Source organism: Microcebus murinus, chromosome 14 (genome assembly GCF_040939455.1).
Source record: "Microcebus murinus isolate Inina chromosome 14, M.murinus_Inina_mat1.0, whole genome shotgun sequence".
NCBI classification, from domain to species: domain Eukaryota; kingdom Metazoa; phylum Chordata; class Mammalia; order Primates; family Cheirogaleidae; genus Microcebus; species Microcebus murinus.
Genome location: NC_134117.1, coordinates 79,445,985 through 79,462,905, shown reverse-complemented (window position 1 = coordinate 79,462,905; position 16,921 = coordinate 79,445,985). Strand labels below are relative to the sequence as shown.

The window sequence follows — 16,921 nt, the reverse complement described above, 5'->3', positions numbered from 1 at the left end:
TCTAATTTAGTATTGAGTACATGTGTTTGTTTTTCCATTCTTGTGATGCTTCACTAAGAAGAATGGCCCCCAGTTGCATCCAGGTTATTACAGAAAATACTAGATCACCATTTTTTTTATGGCTGAGTAGTGCTCTATAGCATGTATGTGTGTATATATATATGTGTGTGTGTGTGTGTGTGTGTATATCTCACATTTTATCAATCCACTAATGTGTCGATGGGCATCTGGTTTGATTCCACATCTTTGTAATTGTGACTTGTGGTACTATAAACATTGGAGTACAAGTATCTTTTTTATAAAATGTCTTTATTTCCTTTGTATAAATACCTAATAGTGGGATTGCTGGATCAAATGGTAGGTCTAGTTTAAGTTCTTTGAGGTATCGCCATACTACTTTCCATAGAGGTTTGTACTAGTTTACAGTCCCACCAACAGTGTATAAGTGTACCTTTCTCTCAGCATCCTCACCAGCATCTGCTGTTTTGGAATTTTTTAATAAAAGCCATTCTTACTGGAGTTAGGTGATATCTCATTGTGGTTTTGATTTGCATTTCCTTGATGATTAAAGACATTGAGCATTTTTTCATGTGTTTGTTGGCCATTATTCTATCTTCTTTTGAAAAATTTCTATTCATGTCTTTTTGCCCACTTTTTAATAGGGTCGTTTGATTTTTTTCATGCTGATTTGCTTGAGTTCTTTGTAAACAGTTTCTGGTTATCAGCTGTTTATTGGATGTATAGCATACAAATATTTTCTCCCATTCTGTAGGTTGTCTATTTGCTGTATTGATTGTGTCCTTGGCTGTGCAGAAGGTTTTAATTTGATCAGGTCCCATTTATGTATTCTTGTTGCTGTGATTGCTTTTGAGGTCTTCTTCATGAATTCTTTGTCTAGGCCAATATCTATAAGTATAGTTTTTGCAACATTTTCTTCTAGAATTCTTACAGTTTCATGCCTTGGGTTTAAGTCTGTTATTCATCATGAATTAATTTTTGTGAGAGGTTTGGATCCTGTTTCAGCCTTCTGCCTATGGCTATCCAATTTTTCCAACACCATTTATTGACTAGGGTTTCTTTACCCCAGTGTATGTTTTTGTTTGCTTTGTCAAAGATAGCTGGCTAGGCCAGGCGTGGTGGCTCATGCCTATAATTATAGCACTCTGGGAGGCCAGGTTGGAGGATCACTCAAGGTCAGGAGTTCAAGAGCAGCCTGAGCAAGAGTGAGATTCCATCTCTACTAAAAATAGAAAGAAATTAGCTGGACAACTAAAAATATATAGAAAAAATTAGCCAGGCATGGTGGCGCATGCCTATAGTCCCAGCTACTCGAAAGACTGAGGCAGAAGGATTGCTTGAGCCCAGGAGTTTGAGGTTGCTGTGAGCTAGGCTGATGCCATGGCACTCTAGCCCAGGCAACAGAGCGAGACTCTGTTTAAAAAAAAAAAAAGATAAGATGGCTATATGAGGATGGTTCTGATCCATAGATCCATGTCTCTGTTCTTATGCCAGTGATCCATAGATCCATGTCTCTGTTCTTGTGCCATGCTGTTTTGGTTATTATAACCTTGTAGTATAGCCTGAAGTCTGGTAAAGTGATGCCTCCTGATTTGTTCTTATTACATAAGATTGCATTAGCTATTCAGGTCTTTTCTGGGTCCATACGAAGCGTAGAACTATTTTTTTGAGGTCTACTAAAAAATAATGATGGTATGTATGTTAATGGGGATTGCATTGAATCTGTAAATCACTTTGGGTAGTATAGACATTTTAACAATGTTGATTCTGCATATCCATGAGCATGATATGTTTTTCCATCTGTTTACATCCTCTGCAATTTCTTTCCTCAGTGTTTTGTAGTTCTCCCTATAGAGGTCTTTCACCTCCTTAGTTAAATATATTCCTAAGTATTTTATTTTCTTTGTTTCTATTGTGAAAGGTATTTCGGCAAGACCTCCATCTTTACAAAAATAAAAAATTAGCTGGGCGCCAGAGCCTATGGCCGTAGTCTTAGCTACTCTGAAGGCTAAGGGAGGAGGATCACTTCAGCCCAGGAGGTTGGGGTTGCAGTGAGCTACATTAGCACGACTGTGCACCAGCCAGGGCAACAGAGTAAGACCCTGTCTCTCTCTCTATATATATGTGTGTGTGTGTGTGTGTGTGTGTGTATAATTAATTTATATAAAGAAAACCATATATGAGCTACCATAGTAATAAAAGATAGTGGTACTTAGATTACTTACTGTTAGTTCTGTTATTACATTTCACTTCAAGACAGTTTTAGTATGGTTAAGTAGATCTTTATTAATAATTTATACAATATTATGTCTGCATTTTCAGTTCTAGCCTTTCTTTTCTCTAATAAGTGGGCTAGTAACAACTTATAAATAATTAAAAGAGATGCCTCTAAGTTTATCTTTTAAATGATGAAATTCAAGTTGTTTCTTATGCTAAGGATTATGGTTTTGAGGCATGGTTAAGTCCTGGAAATAATATTAGCTTTGCATTCTTATTTTTAATTAGATAGTATTTCTTAAACTAAAATTTTTTCCTACATCACTTAAACAAAATGTATAATTAGTAAGACAGATGTTGTCATAGTAAAAGACTCCCTTGTAGTAAATTAAATTTTTCAAGATACTTGGTTATCATTTGGTTTACTAAAGTAATAAATAGCTAAGGGGAGTTTAGTCTACTATTTGTGGTCTACTATAAAGAAGTTTGAATCTGTCCTTCATTTTATACAGACATGTGCCACAAAAAAAACACAAAAAAACAAAACAAAAAAAAAACACTGCAGCATTTTCCATGGAAGACATCCAGGCTTTCCTAATTACTAAGAAGGTGGCTGGGATTGATATTCCCTAGTGATCTTTCATAGATTCTGCTGTGCCAAAAAAAAAAACACATTACTATTGAAAACCTGCTGTCATATCATATTGTCTTTCTCAACAACCATAAAGAATGGAACTTCTTTTTGCAATGGAGGCCTCCCTGCCTTCCCTCTCCTAAGTTTAACCTTCTCTATTTCTAGAGTTAAGAATCCTCAGTTTAGAGACACAGAAAAACTCACACAGTTGGTTGTAGAATGAAAGATAGCATGTAATTTTATAAATTTATAAATGTTTTTTGAATTTTGAATTTTTCTCTAAAGATAAACATGATTAATATGTTCATGTTTTTTTTAATATAGACCCCAAAGGTCTATATAAAAGGTTTGTAGGAAATCTGTTGATGTATAATACAGTGGAAAGAATTATGTGACCTAATGTGCAAATAATGTACTGGAGGACTTTGGATATAAAAATGTTTTCTTAATGTGTTTTCCAGATGTCTGTGACCTTTTGAAATTGTTTTTCCCCCCACTTAATTTTAAGGCTTCTAGAATGGCTGAGTTGAGCAATAGAAATTGAAATTCATGCCGGGCGCGGTGGCTCACGCCTGTAATCCTAGCACTCTGGGAGGCTGAGGCGGGCGGATTGCTCAAGGTCAGAAGTTCAAAACCAGCCTGAGCGAGACCCCGTCTCTACCATAAAAATAGAAAGAAATTAATTGGCCAACTAATATATATAATATAAAAATCAGCCGGGCATGGTGGCGCATGCCTGTAGTCCCAGCTACTCAGGAGGCTGAGGCAGGAGGATGGCTTGAGCCCAGGAGTTTGAGGTTGCTGTGAGCTAGGCTGACACCACGGCACTCACTCTAGCCTAGGCAAGAAAGCAAGACTCTGTCTCAAAAAAAAAAAAAAAAAAAAAAAAAGAAATTGAAATTCATGAGGTAGAATGCCTGAATTGAATAAACTAGAAGAAAATATTTCTCTCCAGTAAACCATTATTACTATATAACAGAAGCAATTTATAGAAGCTCAGTTCCCAAATAGTCATATGCTTTAGTTGGGAAATAGTGCATCAATTGAAATATTATGTTAATAAAGAGTTACAAGCAATATAATTTTCAAACAATTAGAAAACAGTAGAATCTATGTAACACAAACTATGCTGAACATAATTTAATGTTTCTTTGATTGAGGTTATCAGTGTGTAGACATACTAGTTAAAAGTATTATACATAATATTTTAGTGTTTTATAATGTATTTTTAAAAATTCTCCAGTATTTACTGAATATTCTAAATTATATTAGCACCTCTTATGGTTCTCTACATGTAGTAGTCACATGGTAAGTTTACTGAAGCTGCAAACAATTTTATACATACACTTAAGGAAACAAAATTCTGATTGATTCTGATCTGTTTCTTTCAGAAAAATCACCACTCATATAATGGATTTTATAGATCAGATTTCTTTATTCTGTATATCATGGTCACAATACAGAAAGTATACTTAATTTCTCATTTCTGCAAGTAGTCATGACTGCTGAAGAAAGAAATTTTTTAAGCTACTGCAGGATTCATTTGGTACCTTTTATGGAAATTCCGATTTTGTTTTTAATTTTTGCTAACTTTTTGCTAATAGTATGAACAAGCAAAGAGTTTATCTTCATAGGCAAGTACACATTAATAAGAATGCCTAGAAGAGGATTGATTCTTCAGACCCGGACCCACTGGCTGCTGTTGGGCCTTGCTTTGCTCTGCACTTTGATACTATTTATGTACCTTCTGGAGTGTGCCCCCCAGACTGATGGGAATGCATCTCTTCCTGGTGTTGTTGGGGAAAGTTATGGTAAAGAGTATTATCAAGCCCTCCTACAAGAGCAAGAAGAACATTATCAAACGAGGGCAACCAGTCTGAAACGCCAAATTGCCCAACTAAAACAAGAATTACAAGAAATGAGCGAGAAGATGAGATCATTGCAAGAGAGAAAGAATGTAGGGGCTAATGGCATAGGCTATCAAGGCAACAAAGAGCAAGCACCTAGTGATCTTTTAGAGTTTCTTCATTCCCAAATTGACAAAGCTGAAGTTAGCATAGGAGCCAAACTACCCAGTGAGTATGGGGTTATTCCCTTTGAAAGTTTTACCTTAATGAAAGTGTTTCAGTTGGAAATGGGTCTCACTCGCCATCCTGAAGAAAAGCCAGTTAGAAAAGACAAACGAGATGAATTGGTAGAAGTTATTGAAGCCGGCTTGGAGGTCATTAATAATCCTGATGAAGATGATGAACAGGACAATGAGGAGGGTCCCCTTGGAGAGAAACTGATATTTAATGAAAATGACTTCGTAGAAGGTAATGTGAAAAATATGTTGGCCAATAGTTATGTTAGTAAGACAAAATGCTAATATTGTATCATGGTAATATAAGTCAGTCATTAGCCACTGTATTAAAACATTTAAGTTTTTAACCATTTCATTCTGCCAAGAATTTTAAGCGACTTTCTGGAAAAAGTTATAATGAGATCATAATAAAAATAGAGAATAAGGACCAGGGAAATAGAATAAATCTCATCTTATATAGAAGAATACTAACTACTAAGGTTGAAGGGCTCTTGTGGGTTGTGTATGTCTTTGCATGTGTGTATGATTTGCATTCCTCTTTTGTCTTGATGTTCCTTTTTTATGTTTTTAAAAATGTATGAACTAAGGTTCAAAATTTGATAGAGGAAAGAAAAAAACTAATTTAGTAGCCTACTAGTTATTTTCCATTTTAGCGGAAGGAGAAGTATATGTCCAAACATCAAGGAGGCATACATGGTTTTAAAAAGCATTTTTGACATTTGGAAAAGTAAGAAAAAAACCCTATTTTTCTAGTACAGAATGCAGAAAGTGTATGGGATTTTTATATATCAAGATGAGACATGACTCAGAGGTCAAGGAACACTGCTATAAATTTAAGATAATATTTGTTGATATATAAAAACAGGAATAATTATAGATCCCTACTCATCTCCATTTTAACACCTCCTGCTGGATATTTAATGCAGTCTTAAAACCATTTTGGATATAAATCTTTCTTAAGAATTCTCTTTGCATGATTCTATAAACAGTAAACCACACGTAGGTTTTTTGACCCCTAATCATCATGGCTATCATTTGCTGTGCCATAGTATATGCATTGAGGCCTTGGGAGGCCATCAGGGAGGGCATTGTGCTTGTTGTGGCATTTCAGCTGTCTTTTTCCTGCGACCTGTTCTTTTTTCTGCTGTCACTTCCTGCCATTTTTGAAGGATTGTTTTTCTCAAAACTTCTCATTTTTCTACCAGTTCAGCTTTTTGTCTTCTTACTCTGTTTATAGTTTGTGGCAGAATTGAAAACTACAGAGGAAATAAGATGACAAAGTAACATATAAAATGTGGTCAAAATTTGCTCTGCCTAAAAAGAAGTGGATCTATGCCAGTTTTATATCTGCAGCTTCTGCTTATCTTATAACTCTCTTGAATTCTGTTACTGTCAGGATTTTTCTCTGCATGGGACAAACTCAGTCCTTCACTTTTCCTCTGCTGTGCTACTGCCTTCCCTCTCCCAAAATGATTGCTAACAACAACTGAGTAATTACTATTCCTCTTCTAGACTTTAGCTCAATATAACTTCTTCTGAGAAGTCATCTCCAACCTCAAGTCTGAGATAGCTCTTGTCACCTACCTGTACACCCATAGCACTTGTCACAGTATGTGGTGTTGCCCACTTCCTCATTTGTAGTTCCTGTTAGACTATAAACCTCAGGTGAGTTGGAACCAAGTCTATCTTGTTCACCATTTATACCCAGATATTAACTGAGTGACTTACACATCTATAGGTCTAACCATCTCTCTCCTAAGTGTGACACTTAAAAATCAAATTGCCTGGTAGACTTCCATTCTTTTCTCACAAAGGTGTCTCAAATCACTGTGTTTAAATCTATATCTATTCAGTAAAAACATATATACGTGTGTGTGTGTGTGTGTGTGTGTGTATAACTATACTGTTATTATTTTTCTGTCACCCTCAGTAGACTAGCCCTTCCTGGGACCATGTGGCCCTCTTTATATCACCAGTGACTGTTACGAAGGCACTAGATTTGTTTTTGTTGACCTGAACTGAACAATAGAAGTTTTGACTCTTTAGTCCATAATTTAATGTTGCTAGAAGTAATTTCTTTGTCATATGGTTACTGTGTTGATATGCTCTAGTATTTTAAAAAGTCATATGTAGAAAGAAATAATTGTCATTTGGAACATATTTTATGAATTGAATAATGTAGCAGAGCAGTGAACAGGTTTTTTTTTAACCTCTCCTTTTCTTTTAAAGGATAGTTGTTACTGACTGTGCAGTGGTAATAAATATTTTCACAAATAGGTAAAAACCCTACATGTCTGGTTTAATACTTTTGATCTTTCAGTAAAATCCATCTTCGCATTGAATTTGTAAACATTGACATGGAGACATCTTTGTTCCTAACTCTTTTCTTCAGGTTATTATCGCACCGAGAGAGATAAGGGCACACAGTATGAACTCTTTTTTAAGAAAGCAGACCTTATGGAATATAGGCATGTGACCCTCTTCCGCCCTTTTGGACCTCTCATGAAAGTGAAGAGCGAAATGATTGACATTACTAGATCAATTATTAATATAATTGTGCCACTTGCTGAAAGAACGGAAGCGTTTGCACAGTTTATGCAGAACTTCAGGTAACTGTCAGGGCTTAATGATTTGGCTACATGCTCCTAAAACAATGCAGAATTACTTTATCTCCACTCGGTATAATTACTTAGCATTTTGGGATAATTTTATAGGCTTTAGGGAAACTTTATTTTTTTATATTCTCTTTTTTCTTTAAGTATGTGTAGTATATTGTGTTATTGATAATTTGAACTGTGAAATAAATTGAGAGTGACAGCTACTAGAAACTAAATTTTTTTTTTTTTTTTTTTTTTTTTTTGAGACAGAGTCTCACTTTTTGTTGCCCTGGCTAGAGTGAGTGCCGTGGCGTCAGCCTAGCTCACAGCAACCTCAAACTCCTGGGCTCAAGCGATCCTCCTGCCTCAGCCTCCCAAGTAGCTGGGACTACAGGCATGCACCACCATGCCCGGCTAATTTTTTGTATATATATTTTTAGTTGGTCAATTAATTTCTTTCTATTTTTAGTAGAGACGGGGGTCTCGCTCAGGATGGTTTCGAACTCCCAACCTCAAGCAATCCGCCCGCCTCAGCCTCCCAGAGTGCTAGGATTACAGGCGTGAGCCACCGCGCCCGGCCTAGAAACTAAATTTGATTGCCCTTATAATTATGTGTGAATTCATTTTAGTACAGATTGAATTCTTAAAAATCAACATTGTTGAGGAATAATTTACATACAATAATATCTACATATTTTAAGGATATAGGTTTCATGACTTTTGGCAAATGCATACACTCACAAACCACTACCCCAATCAAGATATAGAACATTGCTATCTCCCAAGGAAGTCCCCTTGAGAATGATTTGAGTTTTAAAATTGAAATAAATTTAGAAATACAGACATTCAACTAAAGATGGGAAAAAGTTATTCTATCTTGGGAAGCAGAGAAAGTATAAAGTTTTTCTTTTTTATGTTAAATTTCGATAATTTAAAATGTTGAAATGTTAAAGAGGTAATAACTACACATTAGAATAACTATTTGAGGAAAATATTACTTTCTTAATTTAATAATTAAATTTTTAAATACTTTAATATTTTTAATACCATGTTTTTAATCCTTTAATATTTTTAATGTTTTTAATACTTTAATATACTAGTTTTAATGCTTTATGATTCTATTCTTTATTCTCATATTGAAATTAGTTCACAGTCATACTTCCAAATGAGTTTAACTGTTGTAATAGTTCATTTGAGATTATTTTCTAAAGCATTTTTTTAAATTGCCTTCCTTGGAATTGCCTTCAGAGGCGCATTATTCTTTACAGTAAGTAATCTCAGTCATGGCTAATATTTATTCCTTAATGGTAGGTATAATTTTTGGAATTAGCCAGTCTGAGGACAAAAATAACTCTTGATCCAAAACTTGAATGTTGTTTATTTGGCTATGAACTGATTCCTTAATGGTAGGTATAATTTTTGGAATTAGCCAATCTGAGGACAAAAATAACTCTTGATCCAAAACTTGAATGTTGTTTATTTGGCTATGAACTGATTGAATTTATTTCCTTGAAGATCTTGTATTAATAATTTGCATCTGAGAGCAATCTCAACCCAAATGTTCCAAAAATGTTTTGAAATATGGCAACAATGTTGAACTGCTTCCATGACCCTCCAAGGAGTGTGCTCATTCAGGCATAGACTTTGTGCCTTTGCTGCTGCCTTCAGGAATTCAGAAATGTTGCCACTCCTATGTTTACTTCATGTGACTTCATTCTGTGTCAGTAATGCCTCATTTTGTTGTTGTTGTTGTTGTTAAAATTTCATTTGATTGGTTTTTGAATGAGTAGTGTCATGTATTTTCTTGAACAAACTTTATTTCTCAATTCTGTTAGGGATGTTTGTATTCATCAGGACAAGAGGATTCATCTCACAGTGGTGTATTTTGGTAAAGAAGGACTGTCTAAAGTCAAGTCTATCCTAGAATCTGTCACAAGGTTGGTGAGCCATGTCCATAGTGAAGTCTTTTATATATGTATATATTATATATATACAGCACTAGAAGAGTGAGAATTTTAGATACTTAAACAAATTAATAATTTTGAATAACTACTATTTAAAAAGTTGGTTGAACATGTGGGTAGTGGTGGTGACATTAAGTTCCTCATTTCACATGCAATCCTACATGACTCAACTTCCCTTCACTGCATAGCAGGCAGCCTGGCATGATCAGGACGCTCTCCCTCTATGGCTCACTCACCTTCTATATATTTGCTTCTTTCCCTTTTTCTAAATTGAATCCCTTCACTTTGATATCATCATCTCCTGAGCTTATCTCTTACTTGTCACCTTTCTTTCCTTCCATTTCCTCAGGCTCCCCTATAAACAATGCTTAGGTCTCCCATATACTTAAGAAACCCCTTGATTCTGCAGTACCCAATAGCTACTATTATGTTTCTGTCCTTTCACAGATAAACCTCATGGAATAGTAGTTTTGTAACTAACCAACACATATAGTACCTGGCACATCGTAGGTGTTCAGAGGTTTGAATTAATGATTTAGTAATTCCTTCATACTTAATTATTAATTCTTTAGCTTCTCAGCCTTTTCCTCTCAAAAAGATGGGCCCAAAGGTACAACCTAACTGCCAAATTCAGCCTTTTCTCTGTTATCCTCTTTAGTTGATTTTTTACATTGACAGGCTAACCAATACTTTCATCTTAAAATGTTATGTTTATAAAATGTAAATATTTTATAAATGTAAGTATGATATAATGTAAATTATTAGGTTAATTGTCTTCTCTAATCACACCAACTCTGTATCCTTTAGTTCTTTACCTTTCTGCTAGTTGTAGCCAGTTTTGGCCAAATCTGGATTCCCTAAGAGTCCAGATTTGGCCAGCCATTCTTCTTGAATCGTTGAACTAACATTCATTGAGTCCTACCTGCTGTGTTCCACGTACACCACTTAGGAGTCTGACTAGGATAGTTGGAAGAAGACTGGGCATAATTGAGCAGTCTCGATTTCTGCCCTTCGGGGACCCTCACAGCTCTGAGGTGTGTAAACATGATTCATCTCTTCCCCTTCCCTACACCAGCTCCTCCTGACAGCCCTGTTTCACTTCAGAGTAAGACCATTTTCACAATCCCCTGGACTTGACATCTGAGACCCAGAGTCTTTTACTTCTTCTTTACCCCGAATTACCTCTAATAAGTCAGTTCCTACTTACCTCACAGGACCTCTTCTCTGTCCCCTCCTTGTTGCTGCCACCGCCCTAACTCTGGTTCTCCCTCCCTCCATTTCTTCCCCTCCTCTCTTGCTTCGTTTGGATCACCTACTAAGTGCTAAGTGCTCACACTAGTTATTACTGAAGTTCCTCTATTGTGAAGACTCCTCTGTGGCAAATGGTGTAAATCTGCCTTGAGTGCTTAAGGAAATAGGAGCAGTATTGAAGAATCTTGGATACCTACCAGAAATAAAGGGATTGTTACAACCACATTTGGGGAAGAAAATCAAAGCAACCTTGGCATCTCAGGGACTGGAACCAGAGACTTGAATACCATCAACATTCTCTTGTCTGTTTTTCTCTGCATGTTGACATCATTCTCCTGTTACAGATTGGCTTCCTCTAATGGTGAGGGATATGACTGTTGGCAGCTCTGAGCTCACATCTCAGCTTTGCCATCAGAGAGGAAAGAGCTTTCTCCCAGCTCCAGTTGAGAAAATCCCAGGGAAGAACATTTTGCCCACTCTTGAGCCAGTCACTATGGCCAGGTTGGGTGGAGGGTATTGAGATTGGCCCAGTTTAAGCCTGGTCCCCACCCCTAGGAAATTATTGTGGTTGGCATGGGTAGAAAGTGAGGGGTATTCTGTGATCAGTGCCTCCACTTGTGCTGGGGATATGAGGTGGTAATGGTCAGTTCCTCCATAAGAAGGGAGAGATTTATATCCCACAAGATGGGGAGGCGAGTCCTAGACACTCCAAGCACTTGGAGTCCATCATGCACTATTTGAGCCTTTGTTTCCATTTCTCCCTTACCTGTTCTGTACTATTGCAAGAATAATCTTCATAAAATGTTAACTTTTTTTATTTGGCCGTATCCTAGTGCAGTGAGTCGTTCTCCAATTTTATTGTCAGAGTCACCTGGAAGACTTACTAAAATTTAAATGCGCAGTTCCACCCCTAGCATCTGAGTCATTGGGTCTGAGGTGGAGCCTGAGAATTTTATCTCTAACATGTTGCCAGGAGAAATTGATGCTGTGAGTCTGAGAACCACTGCCCTAGCAGAAAAACCCTGCTGACACTCCTTGCCTTTAGGATACTGACTCAGTTCTTTAACCTCGCATGGAAGAAGGTACTCCTCAGTCTGACCCTACTCTCATCACTCTCTCATTTTAGGGTCCTTTTATTCTAATCTGATTCTTCTGATCTCTGTTCTCTAAAATGCTTTCTGCTTTCTCAACACTTTGCCTTTGAGAATAATGATTTAAAATGACCTTTGCACTTGCCACTGAATTCAGCATTTTAACCATGGCATAACTCAAGTTCTAGTTCCAGCATCTTCTCTAACTACTCCAGATAGAAGGATTCTCTTTTCTCAGAACTATTCATTCATTCATTCAGCTAATACTTACTGAACTCCTATGAGAGGGACACTGTGTCCGTAAAATGAACAAAACAAGATACCTGCTGTCATGGAGTAGGGGAGACACTCGAACAAACCGTGTCTTGTAGTGCTAAGGAAAACAGCCAGGGGAAGAGGGTAGAGATTAAAGAGAGGGAAGTCAGAGCTACTCCACATGTGGTGTCAGGGTGGATCCTTCTGATAAGGGGACATTTGTACAGAGATCCAAATGATGCTTTTTGAGAGAAGAGCACTCTGTGTGTGTCATTCATTTAGATGCATTATTTTCTTACCAGACAGACATTATGGCTATTTTTCCATGTGTATATTGCTTATCTCCCCAATGGTTTTTTGTTTTTTTGAGACAGAGTCTCACTTTGTTGCCCAGGCTAGTGTGAGTGCCGTGGCGTCAGCCTAGCTCACAGCAACCTCAATCTCCTGGGCTCAAGCGATCCTACTGCCTCAGCCTCCCGAGTAGCTGGGACTATAGGCATGTGCCACCATGCCCGGCTAATTTTTTGTATATATATTTTTAGTTGGTCAATTAATTTCTTTCTATTTTTAGTAGAGACGGGGTCTCGCTCAGGATGGTTTCAAACTCCTGACCATGAGCCATCCTCCCACCTCGGCCTCCCAGAGTGCTAGGATTAGAGGCGTGAGCCACCGCGCCCAGCCCCCAATAGGTTTTTAAGATCCTAAAGAGCAGTGGCCACTTCCTAATACTTTTTGAACTTCACACCACCAACATACTGCCTCAGAAGTGGGCATGTGGTGAATATCTGTCCCTGATGATCATACTCGTGGTGAAGCTGGTCATTTTCTTTCCCTGTGTGAATGTAGAACCAACATAATAAAATATTTGAAGTGCAAAAGTTATTTTGTAAGTTGCATTGAAGGAAGAGAGTTAACTTTAAATGGGACTTACCATTTTTTGTATGTGCTTTCCTCATAGTGACTCTAATTTTCACAATTACACCTTGGTCTCATTGAATGAAGAATTTAATCGTGGACGAGGACTAAATGTGGGTGCCCGAGCTTGGGACAAGGGAGAGGTCTTGATGTTTTTCTGTGATGTTGATATATATTTCTCAGCCGAATTCCTTAACAGCTGCCGGTTAAATGCTGAGCCAGGTGCGTACAACATTGGTAGATGAGCTTAGTATAGAATTTAGAATGGTGTCATCATGTCCTATGTTTTGAATTATTTAATTTTAAGAAAAAGAAGTCTTACTTAAACCCTAATATATTTTCTCTTAAAGTACATTAAGTATAATTTAACCGGAATAGGCCAGGTGTGGTGGCTCATGCCTATAATCTTAGCACTCTGGGAGGCCGAGGTGGGCGATCATTTGAGCTCAGTAGTTCAAGACCAGCCTGAGCAAGAGCAAGACCCTGTCTCTACTAAAAATAGAAATAAATTAATTGGCCAGTTACAAATATATATACAAAATTAGCTGGGCATGGTGGTACATGTCTGTAGTCCCGGCTACACGGGAGGCTGAGGCAGGAGGATTGCTTGAGCCCAGGAGATTGAGGTTGCTGTGAGCTAGGCTGACGCCACGGCACTCTAGCCCGGGCAACAGTGAGACAATGTTTAAAAAAAAAGTATAATTTAACTGGAATATTAAGTAGGAAATTGAAATTTTGATCCTCTGAAGTTCATATCCTTTGTTCTTTTGGGGCCAAATTCCAGTGACTAAATTTGAAGCCAAATAAATGCAAAGGAAGGGAAGTCTAGACGTTGATTAGAAGGAAGCAGTACAGGTCAGAAAAAGAGTCAAGCAGATGGTGTGGAGATGTGAAGCACTCAGAAGCACTCAGCCTCAGGCATATAGTGCCGGCCCCCACACACAGATAACGCATGTACACACATGCATGCACACATATATTCATACTCACGCAGAGGTCTAGATAAAGATACTACTTGATCTCCAGACTCTTAATTTTGGGGTGATTTACTATTAGTATATTATTCTCTATGTTGTGGATATTTTTTAAAAATGAGCAAATGACATTTTTATAAATCAAATTTTATTTTAAATACAAAAAGGAAGTTTTCTGTATTAAAGAGTCTCAACAGGATGAAGAACAAACCAGCTTTTGGAAATCTGTACAACACGGTAACTATAGTTAACAACAATGTATTGTATACTTGAAAATTGCTAAGAGAGGAGATTATAAATGTTCTTACCACAAAATAAGTATGTGAGGTAACAGATATTTTAATTAGCTTGGTTTAATCATGTCACAGTGTATACATATATTAAAACATGTTATACACCATAAGTATATATAATTTTGTCAATTAAAATAAATTTTTAAAAAGAATCTCATAGTAAATGTTTTTATGTAGAACTACTCATATCATACAAATGATTGCCTTCTTATTAATCAGTTTGGTTAGGGATAGTTGTCAGGAACTCTCTGAGAGCCTAATGAGTAAATGAGGGTTAGGCTTATTTTTGTTACTGTAAAAAGCATTAAATTCAAAATGTAGAAGTTAAAGGAGACATATTTGCTCAATGTAAGAGAAATATTTTACATCCAGAAATAGGTTTGCCTCCAGGAAATTAAGCTCCTCCTCCCTAAATGGATTTGAAAAAAGATGGAATGAACATCTGCTAGGGATCTTATAATAAAAAGGCTACCATGTTACTCCACACTCCCTTACAGTTACTGAGCACTTTATGTGATCCTGCTTGATTGAAGGCAGTCACAGCAAGGGTTTCTTTGTTGGGAGGTAGACACTAGTCCCTTGAATGCAATCGGTTTGAATACTAATGGCCAGGTCTTCTGCAAGGGCTATTACATCAGGTATTTTTTATTTTTTTATTTTATTTTGTTTATTTTTTTGAGACAGAGTCTCACTGTGTTGCCCAGGCTAGAGTGAGTGCCATGGCGTTAGCCTAGCTCACAGCAACCTCAATCTCCTGGGTGCAAGCAATCCTGCTGCCTTAGCCTCCTGAGTAGCTGGGACTACAGGCATGCACCACCATGCCTGGCTAATTTTTTCTATATATATCAGTTGGCCAATTAATTTCTTTCTATTTATAGTAGAGATGGGGGTCTTGCTCTTGTTCAGGCTGGTTTCGAACTCCTGACCTCGAGCAATCTGCCCGCCTCGGCCTCCCAGAGTGCTAGGATTGCAGGCGTGAGCCACCACGCCCAGCCTACATCAGGTATTTTTAACTCTTGTTTTCCCAACTTTTCCAGATCTTGGTTCAAATCTGCCTTTTGTGTGTGTAATTTTTTTTTTTTTTTTTTTTTTAGAGACAGGGACTCACTCTGTCCCCCAGGCTGGAGTGCAGTGGTGTGATCATAGCTCACTGCAGCCTCAGGTGAACACCACCACACCTGGCTAATTTTTAAAATTTTTTTGTAGTGACATCTCACTCTTTTGCCCAGGTTGGTCTTGAACTCCTGGTCTCAAGCAATCCTCTCGCCTTGGCATCCCAAAGTGCTAGTATTACATGTGTGAGCTACCATGCCTGGCCCTATTTTAATTATTCTTTACATATCTATTCATTATTCAGTATCCCTTGGATTTTGAAGGGTAGATTTAACAGAAGTTTCTAAGTTTATTTGGTGATTGTCAGAAATAATCGATGTTTATTACTGCTGATTAGATGAAATAATGAGTATTGAATGGCTCCCCTAATGAATAACTAAGAGAATAACTTTGTATCCCCAGAGTCAAAGGGAACAAACATGTGAAGTCTGTTTTCTTTTCTGTTCTTTTACAAGGTTGTAGTTTCATAGCCTGACCTATTGATATGTTAAAATCATCATATTCATCAATTGACATGATGTTCTATAGCCTGAATATTGATAAAATACAATAAAATTATCCTGTGTGATAATAGAAAGACTTTAATAAAGCCTTAATAGATATTATAATAAGGAGCAATCCTTCATAACTTCTTTGTGTGATACAAACATATATTTTCATTTATAGGTAAGAAGGTGTTTTACCCTGTGGTGTTCAGTCTTTACAACCCTGCCATTGTTTATGCCAACCAGGATGTGCCACCACCTGTGGAGCAGCAACTGGTGAGACTTTTACATTGTCAGTTATGAAAGGCTTGAAAGATCTTCCCTAGATTCTTTTATATTTGTTGTACAAGTAGAAAACAAAGTTTCAATAAAAAATTATAGTTATTGTAAACACTTCTCCATAGTCTATTTTCACACCCCCAATATAATAGTTTTGCATTTATTGCTTCAGAATTAAGTTGGGGGGAGCTGGAGTTTATGTCATAAAGAAAAACTTCATGTTCCAGAATGTGGAAATTGTACAGTCATTTCTGCCAACTTATTTTTAGTAATACTGAAAATAAAATTTAATTTTAAAACTCTACTAACTAGAGGCCGGGCGCGGTGGCTCACGCCTGTAATCCTAGCACTCTGGGAGGCCGAGGCGGGTGGATTGCTCGAGGTCAGGAGTTCGAAACCAGCCTGAGCAAGAGCGAGACCCCGTCTCTACTATAAATACAAAGAAATTAATTGGCCAACTAATACATATAGAAAAAATTAGCCGGGCATGGTGGCGCATGCCTGTAATCCCAGCTACTCGGGAGGCTGAGGCAGCAGGATTGCTTGAGCCCAGGAGTTTGAGGTTGTTGTGAGATAGGCTGCCGCCATGGCACTCACTCTAGCCTGGGCAACAAAGTGAGACTCTGTCTCAAAAAAAAAAAAAAAAAAAACTCTACTAACTAGAAATTAAAACTACTCTGCAAAATAAGAGGGAATATTATACTATGGGAAATTACTTAGAAAGTCATAGAATATAAATGCCATATATCAAA

The 16,921-nt window shown here is 37.2% G+C and overlaps 1 protein-coding gene across 3 annotated transcripts in view; it reads left to right on the top strand.

Moving 5' to 3' along the window:
* LOC105879006 (chondroitin sulfate N-acetylgalactosaminyltransferase 2) overlaps positions 1-16,921 on the top strand; it is a 45,005-nt gene that overhangs the window by 9,546 nt on the left and 18,538 nt on the right. Inside the window, exons 2-7 of one of the 3 annotated variants that reach the window (XM_012778941.2) lie at positions 1,940-2,112; positions 4,261-5,184; positions 7,345-7,561; positions 9,385-9,486; positions 13,069-13,247; positions 16,072-16,166. In XM_012778941.2, the coding sequence (XP_012634395.1) occupies positions 4,524-5,184; positions 7,345-7,561; positions 9,385-9,486; positions 13,069-13,247; positions 16,072-16,166 (1,254 nt within the window). In that variant the 5' untranslated portion in view covers positions 1,940-2,112; positions 4,261-4,523. The remainder of the gene's footprint in view (positions 1-1,939; positions 2,113-4,260; positions 5,185-7,344; positions 7,562-9,384; positions 9,487-13,068; positions 13,248-16,071; positions 16,167-16,921) is intronic. The other 2 variants (XM_012778938.2, XM_012778942.2) reach the window with 2 other exon arrangements.